Here is a 16652-nt window from a genome sequence, read left to right on the forward strand (position 1 = left end):
TTAGGATATCTAAACCAGTATTTGTTAAAACTTGCACATTATGGTAGTTTCAGATATCTGAACCAATGAATGCAGTGTCTCTCTTTTCTGATTCCAATGAGACAGACATAGTAGGGATTGAGCAACTAGTCAAATGGACTCTGCAACACCCCTTCTGTGTGGAACATGACTTCCAGAGTAAAAGGTAACTTATATCAGTCTGTAAGAGTGATTTAGAAATTTAGGTCTTTACAACACTTAGTGTCAGTAGTTTTCGTGGGTAAATCAGAAATGAAGAAAAAAAAATGAGAAATTTTAACCCAAACATCAATAAATCAAGTTATATGTCTTATGATTCTATTGTAAGTCTGTCAGAAAATGTACTGGATTAATTAGCTTAGATCTGTGCTATTTTGGCACATTGTTATTTGTAGAATATTAAATTGAATTAAGTGTTTGTGAAACAGAAAATGTAAAAAAAAAAAATGTTATAATCCTCAAATAATAAGTTTCATATTTACTGTTTGCTTCTGGTGTAGATTACTTATTACAACATATCATGTAATTTTGTGGGGTTCACTTATTGTATCATATGAGCAACTTCATGAGGTCCACTTATTACATTGTAATGAATAACATAGTGAGGTCCAGTTATTGCATCATATCTAACAACTTCGTGGGCAGGTACCAAAGGATTAGAAGTTACCATCATCTTTGTATGTACTAACTGGTGAGAATAATAGAATTAGGGGACACAAATACAAGTTTCAGCAAGATACCAGTCATCTTCAGCTGAGACAGTTTTATTTTTATAACAAAATGGTTGGCTTCTGTGATGGGTTGTCTTTGGATGTTGTAAAGACAGTAAATTTAAGTGTGTTTAAGAGAGAGCTTGATATCTATATCAAGGGCAGGCTCTAAGATTTTTTAAAATCTGTTTTAGTAGTTTTAGTTTAGAGGATGGTATGGTCGAGATTGACCAATAGATCCCTTGTTGTCCCATAAACAATATGTTATGAGGTCCACTTACTGTATCATAATGAGTAACTTTTTGAGGTCCACATATTGCATCATATCCAGTTACTTTGTGAGGTCCACTTAATGCATCATTTCAGTTGACTTCTTGAAGTCCATGTGTAATATGGTACTGATCAATACCAACCTAAAGCAATATTGTCGTTCCATCTGAAACGAATCTCAAACATATTTCAGGAATTGTTTTTTAAATTTTAATTGAAAAATCTACAGTGTGAACAGGGTATTAGAAGAAGCAGTGTTGGTGATAAAACATAATACTTTTATGAATATAAGGTACCAGAGTATTCCTAGGTAAACTATAATCTTAATGAAATTATCCTAGGATAGGTTTTGGAAAAGTGTGAATTTTATATATTCTGTGTATGACCATGTCTGTAAGCATTTATGTATGTTTAAAGTAATTTGTATTAATTTAAGAAGCCCATGTTATTACCATTTGGGTCTAGATTAATAGGCTTATGTGTAGAAGTGTTTCATGTTTGCAAGACTTTGGGAACATTTAGTGAGGGAACAAAAAGTAAAAGAAGTGGAACCAGTACTGTGTGTTTTTGAATACTTCTGGATTCGTTACTACTACAAATGTTATTGAGAGAAAATGTTTTAATAATTATAATTGTTCAATGCTGGCAAGTATGTTCTTTTATGTATGTTGTTTGTTATTTAGAGCTAGTAGTAGTTAATATTTCATGTTGTACAAGTGCCATTGTTGTATATTGTTATATTACTGGTACCACTGTTGTTTTAAGCTGTTTATTGCTTCAAGTTTTAGAAACCCAGTGTTGTGTATAACTATATTCTAGAGCAGGGATGGGGGCAACCTTTTGGAGAGTGTGTGTCCAAATTGGGGATAATCTTTTAAAAAATTGCTGGTGATTTTTAGCAGCAGATTATCATTCATTATTATTCTGAATTATTTTAAATAAAACAGCTATAGGAGTTATTAATAACTATTGTAATTCACAATAAATAAAACTAATGAATAGGTAACAATAATAATGGGCTTTTTTATCGAAAAAGAAGGAGTCCTGTTATTTATGTTTTATTCATTGTTTTACTATTAACAGAAAACATTTTGTGAAATAATAAGGTTTGGTTCATAAAAAATTAAAAAACAAAGGAAAGGAAAATAAGCATATTTTGTTCTTAATGAAACTTTTGCTGCTACACCAATGATGACAGATATTTTATATCAGGCTTGTAATTGGTTGTTTTGAAAGCTATACATGCCACACTAGTTTCATCAGCAAGTCTGTTCATATAATTACACTTTACAAAGTTTATCACTGAAAATAATGACTTACATAAATATGTTGATGAAAGTATTGTTAATAGTGACATTGTGAAATTTTTCAGACTGTTAGTAATTTCGGGAATATAACTTGAGTTTCAGAACTTCATGATTTTGTTGCTGACTTTTTGGAAATGTGTTCTTTTTGTTCTTACTCACTTTTTTCACAAAGCTACTTATGAATAGTTTAGTAATGCTGCTTTACAGAGGAAGTCCTGCACATCACTGTTTCAGAACATAAGATGAATAATGTTTTATCACCCTTTTTAATCATGATAAATCTTTCAGTCCACGATTCACAAAAATCTCTGCTGCTGTTCCTTCCATTTGAACGTTTTGTTTCTTTGCTGGTTGAGCTGACATTCTGACAAGTTTAGAAGGGTAACTACAATTTAAAAATATCTCGCCAATTAACTTAAAACACAATAATTTAACTTACATAACATAATAGCAGGTGAAAATTTACATTGATATAAAAATAAATTTATAATTAACTAACTGATAAAAAATATACACATTCCACACCAAATAACATATTTTTAACAATATAATCCATATATTTACTGCAAAAACGTAAATGGATATTTACTGTTATTATCACTAAATATCCAGTATTCACTCACAAACAACAGAAAATATAAGCAGAGCAAAACCAATACCAACAGTTTACTTTTATTTTTATTAAAATAATGATGTGTACACTGGGTCTGCAAAGAATTCAAAACATGTTGTCTGATGTCGCATGTTCCCACAAAGCTGGTGCCAAGAGGGGGTGAGATGTCTCCTGTGAACATTTGTCACTGCTCCCAGGTTGGAAAAGAACATTTGCTGCTGCATTTGACAATAATGATAGTCATTATATATATATTACAGGTTAGCATTAAGGTTTAAAGAATCAAGAGGTGGCACTGCATGACACGTGCCAGCAAACTTCTTTTGAGTGCCATAACTGTTCTATAGTAATTTATTGTTTTACATTTGAGAGCACCAGAACTGTTTTTAATGTTTTTACGTACTTCTGGTATTTGTTGTTTGAGAACGAATGTTGATACATCATTCTGTCTGGATGCTAGTGGTGTTTTATCATTTTTCATAGGTTACTAATAGTTCCAGTGCTGTTTATTGCCCATAATTGCAGCCTTAGTCCTGTAGATGTGGAAGTTGATTTATCGTCATACAGAAATAGTGACAGGTAAGAAATTGTATGTTTTATTTCTCTGACCCACTTGCACAGATGTCTTTAGGAGATTGATATTAAGTAGCATGCAAGTAAAACAGTGTTTACATGATCAGATTCTCAGTTTGTCTTATAAGATTTATAAATGAAATATCACAGATATTAATGTTATCATAACAGTAAATAATAATACCAGTTAAATCTATTGAGTGAGTGATGTTTATCAACCCTTGGTCATGCTTAACCAAAGCTGAACAAAGTATGTCTGCTTGAACAGTACCAAAGAAAAACTTGCATTTAGATTACATGGTAAAGTTATTTTTTCTTGGGTTTCTACTTAGTTGTTTGTTTTTCTTTCTTCTTCACTGCATACTTCTGACAAAAAGACATGACACCATCTTCCTATTGGTTTTGAAAGGTTTGTTCATCATCTTGAACAAACTGATACTGTGTAGGATGAAGATCACTGTTTCCATTTGTAGATTTTTATTAACGTTTTATGTAGTTGTAAAATTAATCAGTTTATTTCATTTAATTATTTTGTAGGAAACAGCTATAACCACTTTCATTAAAGTTTAAAAGTTCTGTAGATTATTATTTAATGTTTTTATTAGTGGTTTCTTCATAGCAACATTAGGTTAATTTTGATCTAATGACTTTGGGACTGCTTTCATAATCATTCATAAAATGTAGAAATGGCATAAAAAAAACACAAAAAAATTACATAATATCAGGTCATCCCATAAGTAATGTTCGAAAATTTAACACAGAAAAATGCATCATCATTTTTGTCTTTGTAGAAGGCTTTAATGACTAAAATATGTAGTAGGACATGTATAAAAATGTTCAGACAAATAAAAGAAACTAACCTAGCTCCACTTTTATGGATCATTAATCAGATAAATCCTTATGAAGATGGATGTGTCTGAGGAGCACATTAGACATATAATGCTTTATTAGTTGAAAAAAAGGCAATAGTGCAGTAGAAACTACATGAAACATTCAAGGTGTTTATGGTGCAAAGTTTCTCAATGAAAGAAAATGTTGAAGGTGGTTTCAGATGTTCAGAGTAGGTGATTACAGCTTAAGCGGTGCACCACATTCAGGTCTTCCTGTTGAGTTTAATGATGACTTTTGCTGGGTGCACTTAATGAAGATTGTGCTGTAACAGTTGAAGAACTAGCACAGAAGTTTAATTAAACCCATTCAACAGTTCATTATCATCTGAACAGTTTGGAAAGATGTTAAAACTTGTAAAATGGATCCCCCCATGATTTGACAGAAGCCAACCTTAGATCAAGAGTGGACATTTTCACTTCTCTGGACTCTTGTGAACTTAATTCACATTTTTGAACAGGTTAGTGACTGGAGATGAAAAATGGTTGTTTTATAAAAATGTTAAGTGCCGCAGACAATAGCTCATTGTAGGTAAACTGGCTAAAGCATAGCTCAGAATGGAACTTCACCTTAGAAAAGTCTTGTTAAGCATTTGCAGGAATATTGTTGGTGGGATCCACTTTGAGTTGCTGCCACTCAATGTAACGATTACATCAGACTTCTACTGTCAACAGTTAGAGCATTTGAATGTTGCACTGAAAGAAAAGAGGCCTGTTTTGATCAATTGTAAAGGTGTTGTGTTACACCAGGATAATGCACGGTCCCATACAGCAAGGATCTCATCTACAAAGATTGAAGAGCCAGACTGGGAAAATCTTCCACATCCTCCTTATTCTCCAGACCTCGTCCCATCTGATTATCATCTATTCCGAGGTTTGCAGAACTATCTTGATGGAAAAGAGCTTTGAACACATGAAGATGTCGAAACTACCCTCTACATTCTTTTCATCCAAACCCCAAGAATTTTATAGAAGTGGCATTCAGAAGCTTGTGAATCGTTGGCAGGAAGTAATTAATAATAATGGAACATACATTATTGATTAAATAACATTAAAAGTGTTTGAAATCCTTTCTCTTTTTCTGAACCTAAAATCTGACATTACATAAGGGATGACCTAATACTTAGGTCAAGTCATTAACAGCTGTTTTAGGTGATTAAGTGTCAGGTTACAAGACCAGTATGTTGATGCACTCAATAAAAATGAAAGATTTTTTATTAGCAGTTTGGTTAATGGGATTGAGAGGTTTGTGGTTATATTGTCTGGTTAACCATCTAAAAGTGTTGAGTTGTAAAAGGAAAGGGGATAATTTGCTTTTTAAGTCCTTGTCTGCTGGTTGTTTCCCTTTGAAGTAAACTTTGTAGAGCAATAACTGTATTAAATGTTTGTAAAGAATCACTTGATTGTGGAGAGATTTTTTTAGTAATTTTGTTTATAATGTTCAAGTTAAAAGTTTCTGTTCACTGTGATCAGGCTTCAATAACATTTGTAATGTTCAAATTTGAGGGCTGTTTGTGTTTTCAACAGCTTAATTCATAGATTGTGATTAATTTATTTTATATAATACACGTTTCAGTATGTCCTATGTAAGCCTCTTAAATGTGTGATGTTTTCTTTTCTTTTTAGAGTTACAGTTTCTACCCCTAGCTCTGATATACCAGTGGAGTTGACTGCATTTAGTTGGGTCAGTCAAACTCGATACACAATATCACTTGAACCAGGAACAACAACTCAAATTTATATGAAAGCTTGCTTCAACAGCTGTGGTACATACAACTTGAGTTGTCTTCAGGTGACAGCCTCTTCTTGTTTCTCTCCATCGGGATATCTTCAAGAATGTTTAGCTCCATCACTAATAGTCATAACAGAAGCACAGCCTCACTGACAGAAACTAATTAAACATCTAGTATAACTGAATTTCATAATAGACATCTTTGAATTCTGTTGGGACTAGAATTGGTAAAAATTCTTTCGTGAAATTTTGTGTAAGACTGACGTGCTTAGCCCATCAACAGCTGATGAACAAACAATGGAAGTGATTGCTATTTTTTTTGTTTTTTGTCTGTAAATATGTAATTTGTACACAATTTTGTGAATTCCTACATTCTATCTTTTGTGATCATGTTACAAAAAAACATTTATGTAAATTGGGATTTCAGCTGTTTGGATGTTGGTTTGAAGTACTGAAATAGGTTTTTAAAAGAAATAAAGTAAGTTAGTTTAATGAACATTATAACAACTTAGAAGATGTAGTTTGGCTGTAAGTAAGAATAGAGACATTTTGGATGTGAACTTACATAATAATATTTTCATTTGTCTTAAATAATTTGCTTGTTTGGTAAGCAAACTGCCAGTATTACACGTTGTGTTATCTTAACATGGGTCATCTAGAAATTACAGATTTTAAACTTTCATTACAGGATAATATTATTAAGGAATTCTAAATTTCTCTGTTTGTTAAAACATCTTTATGACGAGAAGGCTGGGTTGTACGTTAGACCTGAAACTTATCCCTTCAGCCAACAGCAAATAAGGCCTAAAATACAAAGAATTGGTTAAAAATTGCTCTAAGGAAGAAAGAAATGTGACCAAAATGCTAACCTGATATTTTTCTCCAATCTTGTATATATACATGGTTGAAATGAGAACTTACAGAAAAAATAGTAACAAGAAGCAAAGTATTAATTTTATTTATTTGTAGGATGTGTGCACAGGGACTGTATGAAGATGTCAAAATGTGCTGATATAAGAGATATATTTTCATTTGTGTGTGTGTGTGCCGTAATTAAAGTCTGTTTTACTTGAAATATCACACCTAGTGTTTAAACTGTAACTGATAATTCATAGAATTTTAAAATCCAGTTCGTTAATTTGAAAGAAAGATGTATGATTTCTAAAGTTTAGTTTTTTAAAACTACTGTCGTACTTATAAATATAAAAAATAAAGTTTGGGATACTGTTTGTTGGAACATACCCAATAAACACAAAATGTAACGTTGACGTTGCTCCATCTTGTTAAGATGTAGAGGTGGATGTGTGTACAATATTAATAAAATACATTTATATAAACAAATATATTTCAGTTACGTTTATCAAAATCACGTGTGTCAACACAGGACATGGGGAGAAAATTATACAAATACATATACACGCACACACACACACACACACACACACAATATATATATATTGTTATAATTATCCAAACCTCAAAACGATGTAGAAACATCTCCATAAATTTATAAAAATAAATACCAACCGATAAATTCGTGCTTTGCTTATGATGTACGTTTTAAAACGGCCCGGCATGGCCAAGCGTGTTAAGGCGTGCAACTGGTAATCTGAGGGTTGCGGGTTCGCATCCCCATCCCGCCAAACATGCTCGCCCCATTCAGCCGTGGGAGCGTTATAATGTGACGGTCAATCCCACTATTCGTTGGTAAAAGAGTAGCCCAAAAGTTGGCGGTGGGTGGTGATAACTAGCTGCCTTCCCTCTAGTCTTACACTGCTAAATTAGGGACGGCTAGCACAGATAGCCCTCGAGTAGCTTTGTGCGAAATTAAAAAAGCAACAACGTGTTAAAATTATTTGGCAGCTGAAACACTGGCAAAAAACAACGTAGAAGGATTTGAAGTCTCGGCATACAAAGCTGTACGCTGTATTATGCGATCTTAAGTACAGGTATTTTTTTCACAAATGTTATGAAAATGTTAAACACTAACTATATGAAAATGGAATATCTTTCTTAATGGATGAACCCTTTTAAGTAGGCCCGGCATGGCCAGGTGGTTAAGACACTCGATTGGTAGTCCGAGACTCACGGGTTCGAATCCCCGTCACACCAAATATGCTCGCCCTTTCAGCCATGGGGGCGTTATAATGTTACGGTCAATTCGTAGGTAAAAGAGTTGGCGGTGGGTGGTGATGACCAGCTGTCTTACACTGCTAAATTATTTGACTAGCGCAGATAGTCCTTGTGTAGCTTTGCACGAAATTCAAAAACCAAAACTTTAATGGTTTTGTCGCTTTGTGAAGTTGTAACAAAACCTAATAAGTAGAATGGGAAGTTGTGTTTAATTTTAAAGTGTTAAAACAATAAATGACTGTAAACAAACTATATTAACAAACGATTTCTTTCGTATAAACACCTTATCCTTCTGGTTGATCACAATCTTTGATTAAAAACTTGAATTTATAAAATAGTAAATTTTAAAACTGTTGTAAAAAGAAAATCTAAAATTAAACTGTTGTAAATGTGTATAAGTATTTAAATCGTATTTGTATATCAGCTTCAGCTGAGACTTGTGATTATTTTCTTTCGCGCAATGTGTTAGCCCTCGCGCATCGAAAAATTAATTTATTCGTGTGTGACTATTAACACAAGAAAAAGACCCCAAGACGTGGAAATATTGTTTCAAAGAGTTATTGTAAGAAGTTAAAACACGTTAATAAAAGAAATTTTTTAACGGTGCTTATTAATGCTAATTACAATATATTATATAGCGGGTAAAATTGTTTCGCGTACGAAGTATATTAAAATTGTACGCCAAATTGTAGATTTTTAGGTTCCTATTTGAATTTGTATGGAGTTGTAATGGTATTGCATTATTTATAAGGCACGGAAATATAAATAATTAATTTAATGTGATTCGTTGCTTGTTTATTTATGTTATTGAAGTAATTATCTTTAAAATTAATGTTATGAACAATGTACGTTAAATGCCGTTAACTTCTGCGACCGTGTAAGCGTAAAAGCACCACTGTTTAATTAACCAATGGGAATATTGAATTTTCATTCAAGCTAACACTCATACACGCAAATGATTGACGTATTGTTCTCTTAATTACATAAACTTAGTAGTATACAAGAAACAGAAATCCACAAAACTTAAGTTTAAGATTTATGACTACACAACAATCATATTTATTAAAGTAGATAATGTAGAAAAACCGTAAAAAAAGGGTAAAAACATTTAAAAATGCACAATAAACTATATGGTCAAGAATAAAAAATCACTTTTTATTGTGTATTTTTAATCTTTTTTTTTTCCTTTTAACGTTTTTTATTTTATGTACAGGTTGCCTTGACCCCATTTTCAGTCATGCAAATATTTGAGTCCTATGTTTTACGGTCATCCTATTGGAATTTCTGTATTATCAAACGGTCGATCTGTTTATTTTATTTGCGTTGTTTACGAACAACAAAAAGCTGTAGTATTTACTTTTGGCGTTTGCGATCGATTTGTTTGTTAGGTTTTCTACTCACTGTGAGATACAATTATCAATTTAACTTGATTAAATTCATGTGGAGTCGCAAAAAATTTGCTTATAACCTTACTGAGAATCGCAAAACAACAACAAGAGTAACGTTCAATGTTGCCCGATATCACATTTTATTGACAAAATTACTTCAAAACTAAGCCAGATTTTGTAAATTAACGAAGTTTACGAGAAAAATGCTTTAACAATATTCAGCATTAACGTGATTGCACATATAAACTAAATTTCAGCACATTAAACAAATACGAACAATTCCCAAATGGAATAGTATGCATTTCAACTGACTTTTCGTACTAGGAAACTAAGTAGCATATCGCATACATATAAACCACGACTGTAATGGTAAGTGTAAATTAGATTCATCTGTTATAATCCAGAACAAATCGTACGCATTCAAAATGTTTGAACGAAGTTTCACTCATTGGATGATTAGTATGTTGTCATTGCTACATTATTAAATTACTTGCTAGTAGTGAAGGACCAAACTAAGTAGTAATTATCGTAAATTATGTTATCTCTGTATTCGTGATATGAAATGAAGTAAATACATGTATTATTTGAAGGCCAAATTCCAACTTTGAAGCCAACGCTAATAGTTTAAAAATTTGCTTTTGTCTGCCGTCTGCAAGGTTCTTCAAAAAGGACATTTTTAGTACGTATAGAACACAAGTATTTTAGAACATGCCCTACGGCCAGTGATTAATTAAGCCTCCGAATACGTCTTGATTAACAAGCTGATGCCTGAAATCAAAGTTTGTAGTCGGTCAAAAATGTAATATTTGTATTGACCTTGGTACATATACTGATGATATAGTCTTATTTTACTAAATACACTAAGCTGTACAAAAATATTTCGCAGTAGAGTAAAACAAAATTTTAAATCTCAACAGTAGCTGGTGAGATGATAATCTGACTGCAACGTTGCTTTTAGGCCTGGGTTAAAAAAAATATCCTTTAAAGTTTAAAACATCTATCAACATAATCATTATTGGTTTATATATCAAACAATGTCAAACATAGGCCTCGTTAGCTATGAAACTTTCCGTGTACGATGATATGTTGTCACTTGATGTGCAACTTTCCATTTTTTTTCACACCCTCTCAAGTTTACCTTAAACGATTAACTATTGTATTAAACAGTTGATTCAAAGTAATATAATCGAATATCTTACACTTGAATTATTATTATCTCAACAAATGTTTCGATTTACCTTAACTAGGATGGAATGATCGCGACTTTTACACAAGAACGCAGAAAAAACACTAGAGTTGACCTTTTTCTCTTGACTTGTTAATAGGTTAAAGAAAAATTATTATTGTTTTAGTTTCTGAAAATCACTTACTTCTAAGCAGGAAAACTACAATAAACTTTGATGTAAATATTTAATAAATAACAATAGATTAGTAGCATGAATTAACAGAGTTTAATCATAATTATAATAGCCCTCAACTTTAAATTATAAAACCATTTTTTACGTGAAAAGTTCAGAACCAAACAATACAATTTGTTGTTCTTATTTGTGTTCATGGGTTCGGTTCCCTTCGGTGGGCTCACAGGATAGCCCGATGTGTCTTTGCTCTAAGAAAAACACAAACACACTTGTATTCACACACTACATTGTGAACCTTCTAATTCGTAGTTATTGTTTATATTAATCTTGGGAATATATATACTGCTGGCCACAATCTTAAGGCCAATGAACATAAAAAATATGCATTTTGCGTTGTTACACTCAACCAGTTATTTGAGTAGAGCTTCGAAAGATGAAAATAAGAAAAGGGAAAATAAAAAAAATGTTTTTAGCATTTAATAGGGAAAATGTGAACACTATGAAATTAGCCTAAATACTAGCTGGTTAAAAGTTTAAGACCATACCAAAAAGAAGTCCTAAACAGGGTAGGAAATGCCCAACAAGAGGTCTCAGTGGAGAGTTGCACGGCCATCATTGCGAATAACTTCAAACATTCGCTTTAGCATGGTTGATATAAGCGTTTGCAGAAGGCTGGTGGCCCGACATGGCCAAGCATGTTAAGGCGTTCGGCTAGCACAGATAGCCCTCGAGTAGCTTTGCGCGAAATTTAAAACAAATCAAACAAACAGAAGGCTGGCTTGAATGTTATTTCAAGTGAAGAAGGGCCTGGCATGGCCAAGCGCGTTAAGGCATGCGACTTGTAATCTGAGGGTCGCGGGTTCGCATCCCCGTCGCGCCAAACATGCTCGCCCTTTCAGCCGTGGGGGCGTTATAATGTCATGGTCAATCCCACTATTCGTTGGTAAAAGAGTAGCCCAAGAGTTGGCGGTGGGTGATGATGACTACCTGCCTTCCCTCTAGTCTTACACTGCTAAATTAGGGACGGCTAGCACAGATAGCCCTCGAGTAGCTTTGTGCGAAAATTCAAAAACAAACAAGTGGTGAAGATGGCTTTACGAAGATCATGCACTTTTGGAATTAAATTTCATTTCTATAGAGTTCCCTTGCCATCCAATCCCAAAAATTTTTAATGGGGTTCAGTTTGGGCGAACACGCTGAATGGTCCAAAAGAACCACGTTATTCGCCATGGAAAAGTTCTTTGTCCTGCTGAAAGATCTAGTCATTTCCACACAAGCGAGGGCCTTCAGTCAATAAGGTTGCTATCTCTAACATACCAATGTAGCCAGCTGCTGTTTGACGCCCCTGTATAACCTAAAGCTCCATTGTTCCATGGAAGGAGAAAACACCCCAGTGCATGATGGAACTTTCTCCACTGTGTCGTGTAGAAAATGTTTTCTGTGGGATATCCTTATCATGCAAGTAATGTTGGAAGCCATCCAAACCATCCAGATTAAACTTTTTCTCACCAGAGGACAAAACCTTCGTCCACTTTTCTACGTCCCATGTTTGGTGGTTCTCAGCAAAGTTTAACCGAGCTGTTTCGTGGTGTGACCTTTGAAGATGTTTACGGTTTTTAAAGCCTTTCTCTCGTAGATGCCGTCTTATTGTTCTTGAGCTGCATTCTGCGTCCGTAAGGGCCTTAATCTGGTTCGACGATCGACTAGTGTCTTGCCAGACAACCTATCGAATCCTCCTGCTCTATGCCGGCGAAATTTTCTTTGGCCGACCACTTGAAATTCGCGTTCCGTTTCCCTCAGGGTCTTTTAAGAAATTTGCAACAGCATTTTTACTACACCCAGTCTCACCAACGACGGCACGTTGAGAGAGACCTTGCTTTTGCAGCTCGACAATTCTGCCACGTTCAAACTCTGACAACTTTTTAGCCTTTGCCATGTTTTTACCCAATGTAACACAGGAGATGTCAGTGGGTGATGTTGACAACGCTAATGCTTGAACACAAATGACTAAATTTCGTTACGTGTTTACCGATTACCGCTTCGTTTCAGTATGATCTTAAACTTTTGACCAGCTAGTATTTAGGCTAATTTCATTGTATTCAAATATTCCTTATTAACTGCTAAATCTATAAAAATTTTCTCTTTTGTTATTTTCATCTTTCGAAGCTCTACTCAAATAAGTGGTTGAGTCTGACAACGCAAAATGCATATTCTTTCTTTTTGTTCATTAGCCTTAAGATTTTGGCCAGCAGTGTATTTTACAGTTTCAGTAACTGGCATCCGTAGCAGCATACCAATCGTGTTTCAGAATTAAACGTTAAATAATTGACCTTTTTTACCTAAGAAAATAATAATTTATAATTTTGAACAGTTGACAACTGGCCAATTATTTCACGAGTTTTATTTTTCTTATACAAACGATAGAACGTTGTTCTTACGGTTCCACATTTACAGGTTGCCATTTCAAGTTTTTCTATTATTTATTATTTCTGAAAATAATATGGAACCGCCTATCTCTTGTTGAAAAAATCAAATAACTTCGAAATTTGTTTCTTTGTAGTTTAAGCACGAACCTCTATAATGGGTTATCTGTGTTGTTCTCACGACATGTATCTAAACCCAGTTATAAACATTCACACTTACTACTGTGCCATTGCGGATACAGGGGTGAGGCATTTCGAACTTGTTTGTTTGTTTTAAATTTTCGCGCAAAGCTACACGTGAGCTACATGTGCGAGACGTCCATAATTTAGTAGTGTAAGACTAGAAGAAAGGAAGCTAGTTATCAACACCCACCGCCAATTTTTGGGCTACTCTTTTACAAACAAATAGTGGGATTGACCACATTATAATTCTCCCACGGCTGAAAGGGCGAACATGTTTGGTGTGACGGGGATTTTAACCCGCGATCTTCAGATTACGAGTCGATCGCTCTAACCACCTGCCGTGCAGGGCCCACATTTAGATTTTTTTCCCATAGCTTTTATGGCTAACAGAATGATATTGTTGTAACATTTTTTTGTTGGATAGGTTTTTTTAAGTGTGTTTTGTTAATGGTGTTAATAGCAGTCCACTTAATAATGTATTTCTCCAATAAGTTTGCTACAGACTACAGATAAAATTTCAATAGAAACTGTAATAATGATATATACTTCACTTGCTGTTGTGATCCATAGTTTTAATATTGTGTCAAAATGAACATAACCTGCAGTAACTTCCGTTAAAGAGATTATTTATTACCATTATGTAGATTGGGCATGGTGGGATTTTTACAAAAAAAAAAAGAAAGAGCCCACTCAACCATACAATAGGTTACAATACTTATGTATAAAGTGGTGTTATTTTAACTAAATTTTGAGATGGCAATCCTATCATGAAACATAATATAAAACCCGGTAATCAAAGTATCTAATTATGTAACGCACATGCTGCTTGCATATATACCTTGCACAGAAGGTTTATTCAAGTTTCTTCATTTAACTCAACTGATTTTAGTTATTTTTATTACAGTAAATAACAATATACTTAAAAAAATAATAAATACGTATTTACGTGTGGGTCTCGTACTTTTTTGCAGTCGAAGCTTCGATAAAAGTTAACCCTGATTTTTTGGTGGAATTGTTAGTACTTTACTGAATCTTTATTTCAGTATTTATTTTGGAGCACAAAGTAAGAACATGCAAAAAAAGAAGACAATGCTCTATAAATATGTAAGTTAAGTTTTTTTTTCCAACTTAGCTGTAAGTGAATTAAAATATTTCCCCTACTTGGTCAAATTTAGCTCGGTGATGGCAAATTTAAATCTGTGGGACGAATAATTTAAAAGTTATCGTTAGAACGACGCAGCTTATTATGGAATTCAGTACGTTAAAGTGTCCTAGTTTTACTGGTTAAAGGTGATATATTAGTAAACATCTGAAGGAATGACTGACCTTTTTGGAAAGAGTGTGTGATATGAAGGCGTGGCATGTGAATTCGACTTATTGATTCATATCTCTGTAAATCAGAGTGTTCAGAAACTATAAAATTAGATTGATTTCGCAATATTTATGTGATAAATTTGTATTAAACCTACACATTCAAATTCTAAGTGCCATGGGCATAGGCGATCAAACTGGTTCACAAACTGGGCAATTGCTCGGGGGTCCACACGTGGAAGGGCTCCCGATGCTATGCATTTTAATCTACTTCTGAGTTTTCTTATCATTATGGGGTTCCATTTACCGAATTCTGCCCGGTGATTCAGAATGATTAAGAAAACTGAAGACTGGGAACGTACTTAAATACATCCTTTTGAAATTAAGACACTCATATAGTATTAAAATCGATTCATTAGTTACGTTTTAGTACTGCAATTATTGACATGACTTGATTATAAAACAGTTTAATTAAAGGTCAAAATAAATTCCATAATAAGATCACGACTTGCGACCTCTGCATCCAGGGGTAAAGATGATAATTTATAAAATCCAGGTAATGCCTCAACTCGTCACCAGGTAGCCTCTCAGTCAACTTGTCTGAGAGAATATCCTCAAGTTTGCTAATGCCATTGTAGGGTATACCTTCTTCAGAATGGGCTTTAATCATCTGCAGAAGCAGTGGTGCTCTTAGTGAGTCTTCACTTTCAAACATTGGACTTGGCTAACTGGATCGAAATGCCGTTACAACTCAGCTACAACTGTATTCCAGTCCTGCAGTTGTGTTTTGCTCAAGTGCTCGATAGAATCATAAGCTGTACTATCCAATCTTAACATCAAATGTTGTGTCACTTGATTTTGAGTTTGTCTGATCTAGGCTGTGACATGCTTGAACTGCTTTAGGAAATAGTCCAACTCTATAGATACAGCCATAAACATAAAGGGTGTCGTCTGTTCAGCTAATATAACAGTGATATGTGATTTTGGTGTAAACCTCTTATCCAGTCTTGTGCAACATCAAGCTTAGAAGTCACAAGCACCAAGAGAGAGTATAGTGGAGGATTAGGTCCCTGTCCTTGGGTGATAGAATGACAAGTTATTAGAAGCAGCTCATCAATCGAGTCTTTGACCCATGGGCACTCTGGGTGTACCTCAACCTCTAGAAGCTTATGGCTCTCTCATGGTTTACCAAATTGATCAGTTTGTGTCTACTGCTCCACCTGCTGGTAGAACATCTGTGATTGGTGGATATTGTTCGCCAGTGGTATCTTTAATCTCTCTCAGGTGATTTCAGAAAGCAATAACCACAGCCTAGACTAGACTATTTTTATCAGGAAATGCTTGAAAGTTCTGTAGAGACCATCTTATTTTGTCATGAACTAGCCTGACTACACGCCACCCTCGATAATCTATAGCATTCATTATTGTTGTGCACTGAGGTTTAACCTGAGGGAAAATGTGATTTTTGGTCACACAAGATTACTTTGTAAATCTAAAGCTGCACAAGAAAGAAATCACGCTCTTTTGCAGTACTGGCAAAATTTTTGCATTCAGGAGGAGACTTTTTTAAGATCTGACAGCCATCTAAATCTTCTTTTCTTCCTGGTCATAAATCTTTCGTCTGATGAAAATACCCTTTTTTTTTGTATGCAGTTTTAACTCAGTAACATAAGATTTCAAAAGAGCACAAGTAAATAAACTTATCATGATAAATTTACAAGACACTCCATAAAAGTGAATACTACG

The 16652-nt window shown here is 34.0% G+C and overlaps 1 protein-coding gene across 4 annotated transcripts in view; it reads left to right on the forward strand.

The window, feature by feature from the left end:
* The window catches only part of l(3)76BDm (trafficking protein particle complex subunit 8 homolog l(3)76BDm), a 69983-nt gene extending 62532 nt beyond the window's left edge, over positions 1 to 7451 (forward strand). For all 4 annotated transcript variants that reach the window (XM_076469388.1, XM_076469386.1, XM_076469387.1 and 1 more), the window contains 3 exons: positions 48 to 184; positions 3402 to 3497; positions 6005 to 7451. In XM_076469388.1, the coding sequence (XP_076325503.1) occupies positions 48 to 184; positions 3402 to 3497; positions 6005 to 6263 (492 nt within the window). In that variant the 3' untranslated portion in view covers positions 6264 to 7451. The remainder of the gene's footprint in view (positions 1 to 47; positions 185 to 3401; positions 3498 to 6004) is intronic.
* The last annotated feature ends 9201 nt before the right edge of the window (positions 7452 to 16652 follow it).

Source organism: Tachypleus tridentatus, chromosome 12 (genome assembly GCF_004210375.1).
Source record: "Tachypleus tridentatus isolate NWPU-2018 chromosome 12, ASM421037v1, whole genome shotgun sequence".
Lineage (NCBI taxonomy): Eukaryota > Metazoa > Arthropoda > Merostomata > Xiphosura > Limulidae > Tachypleus > Tachypleus tridentatus.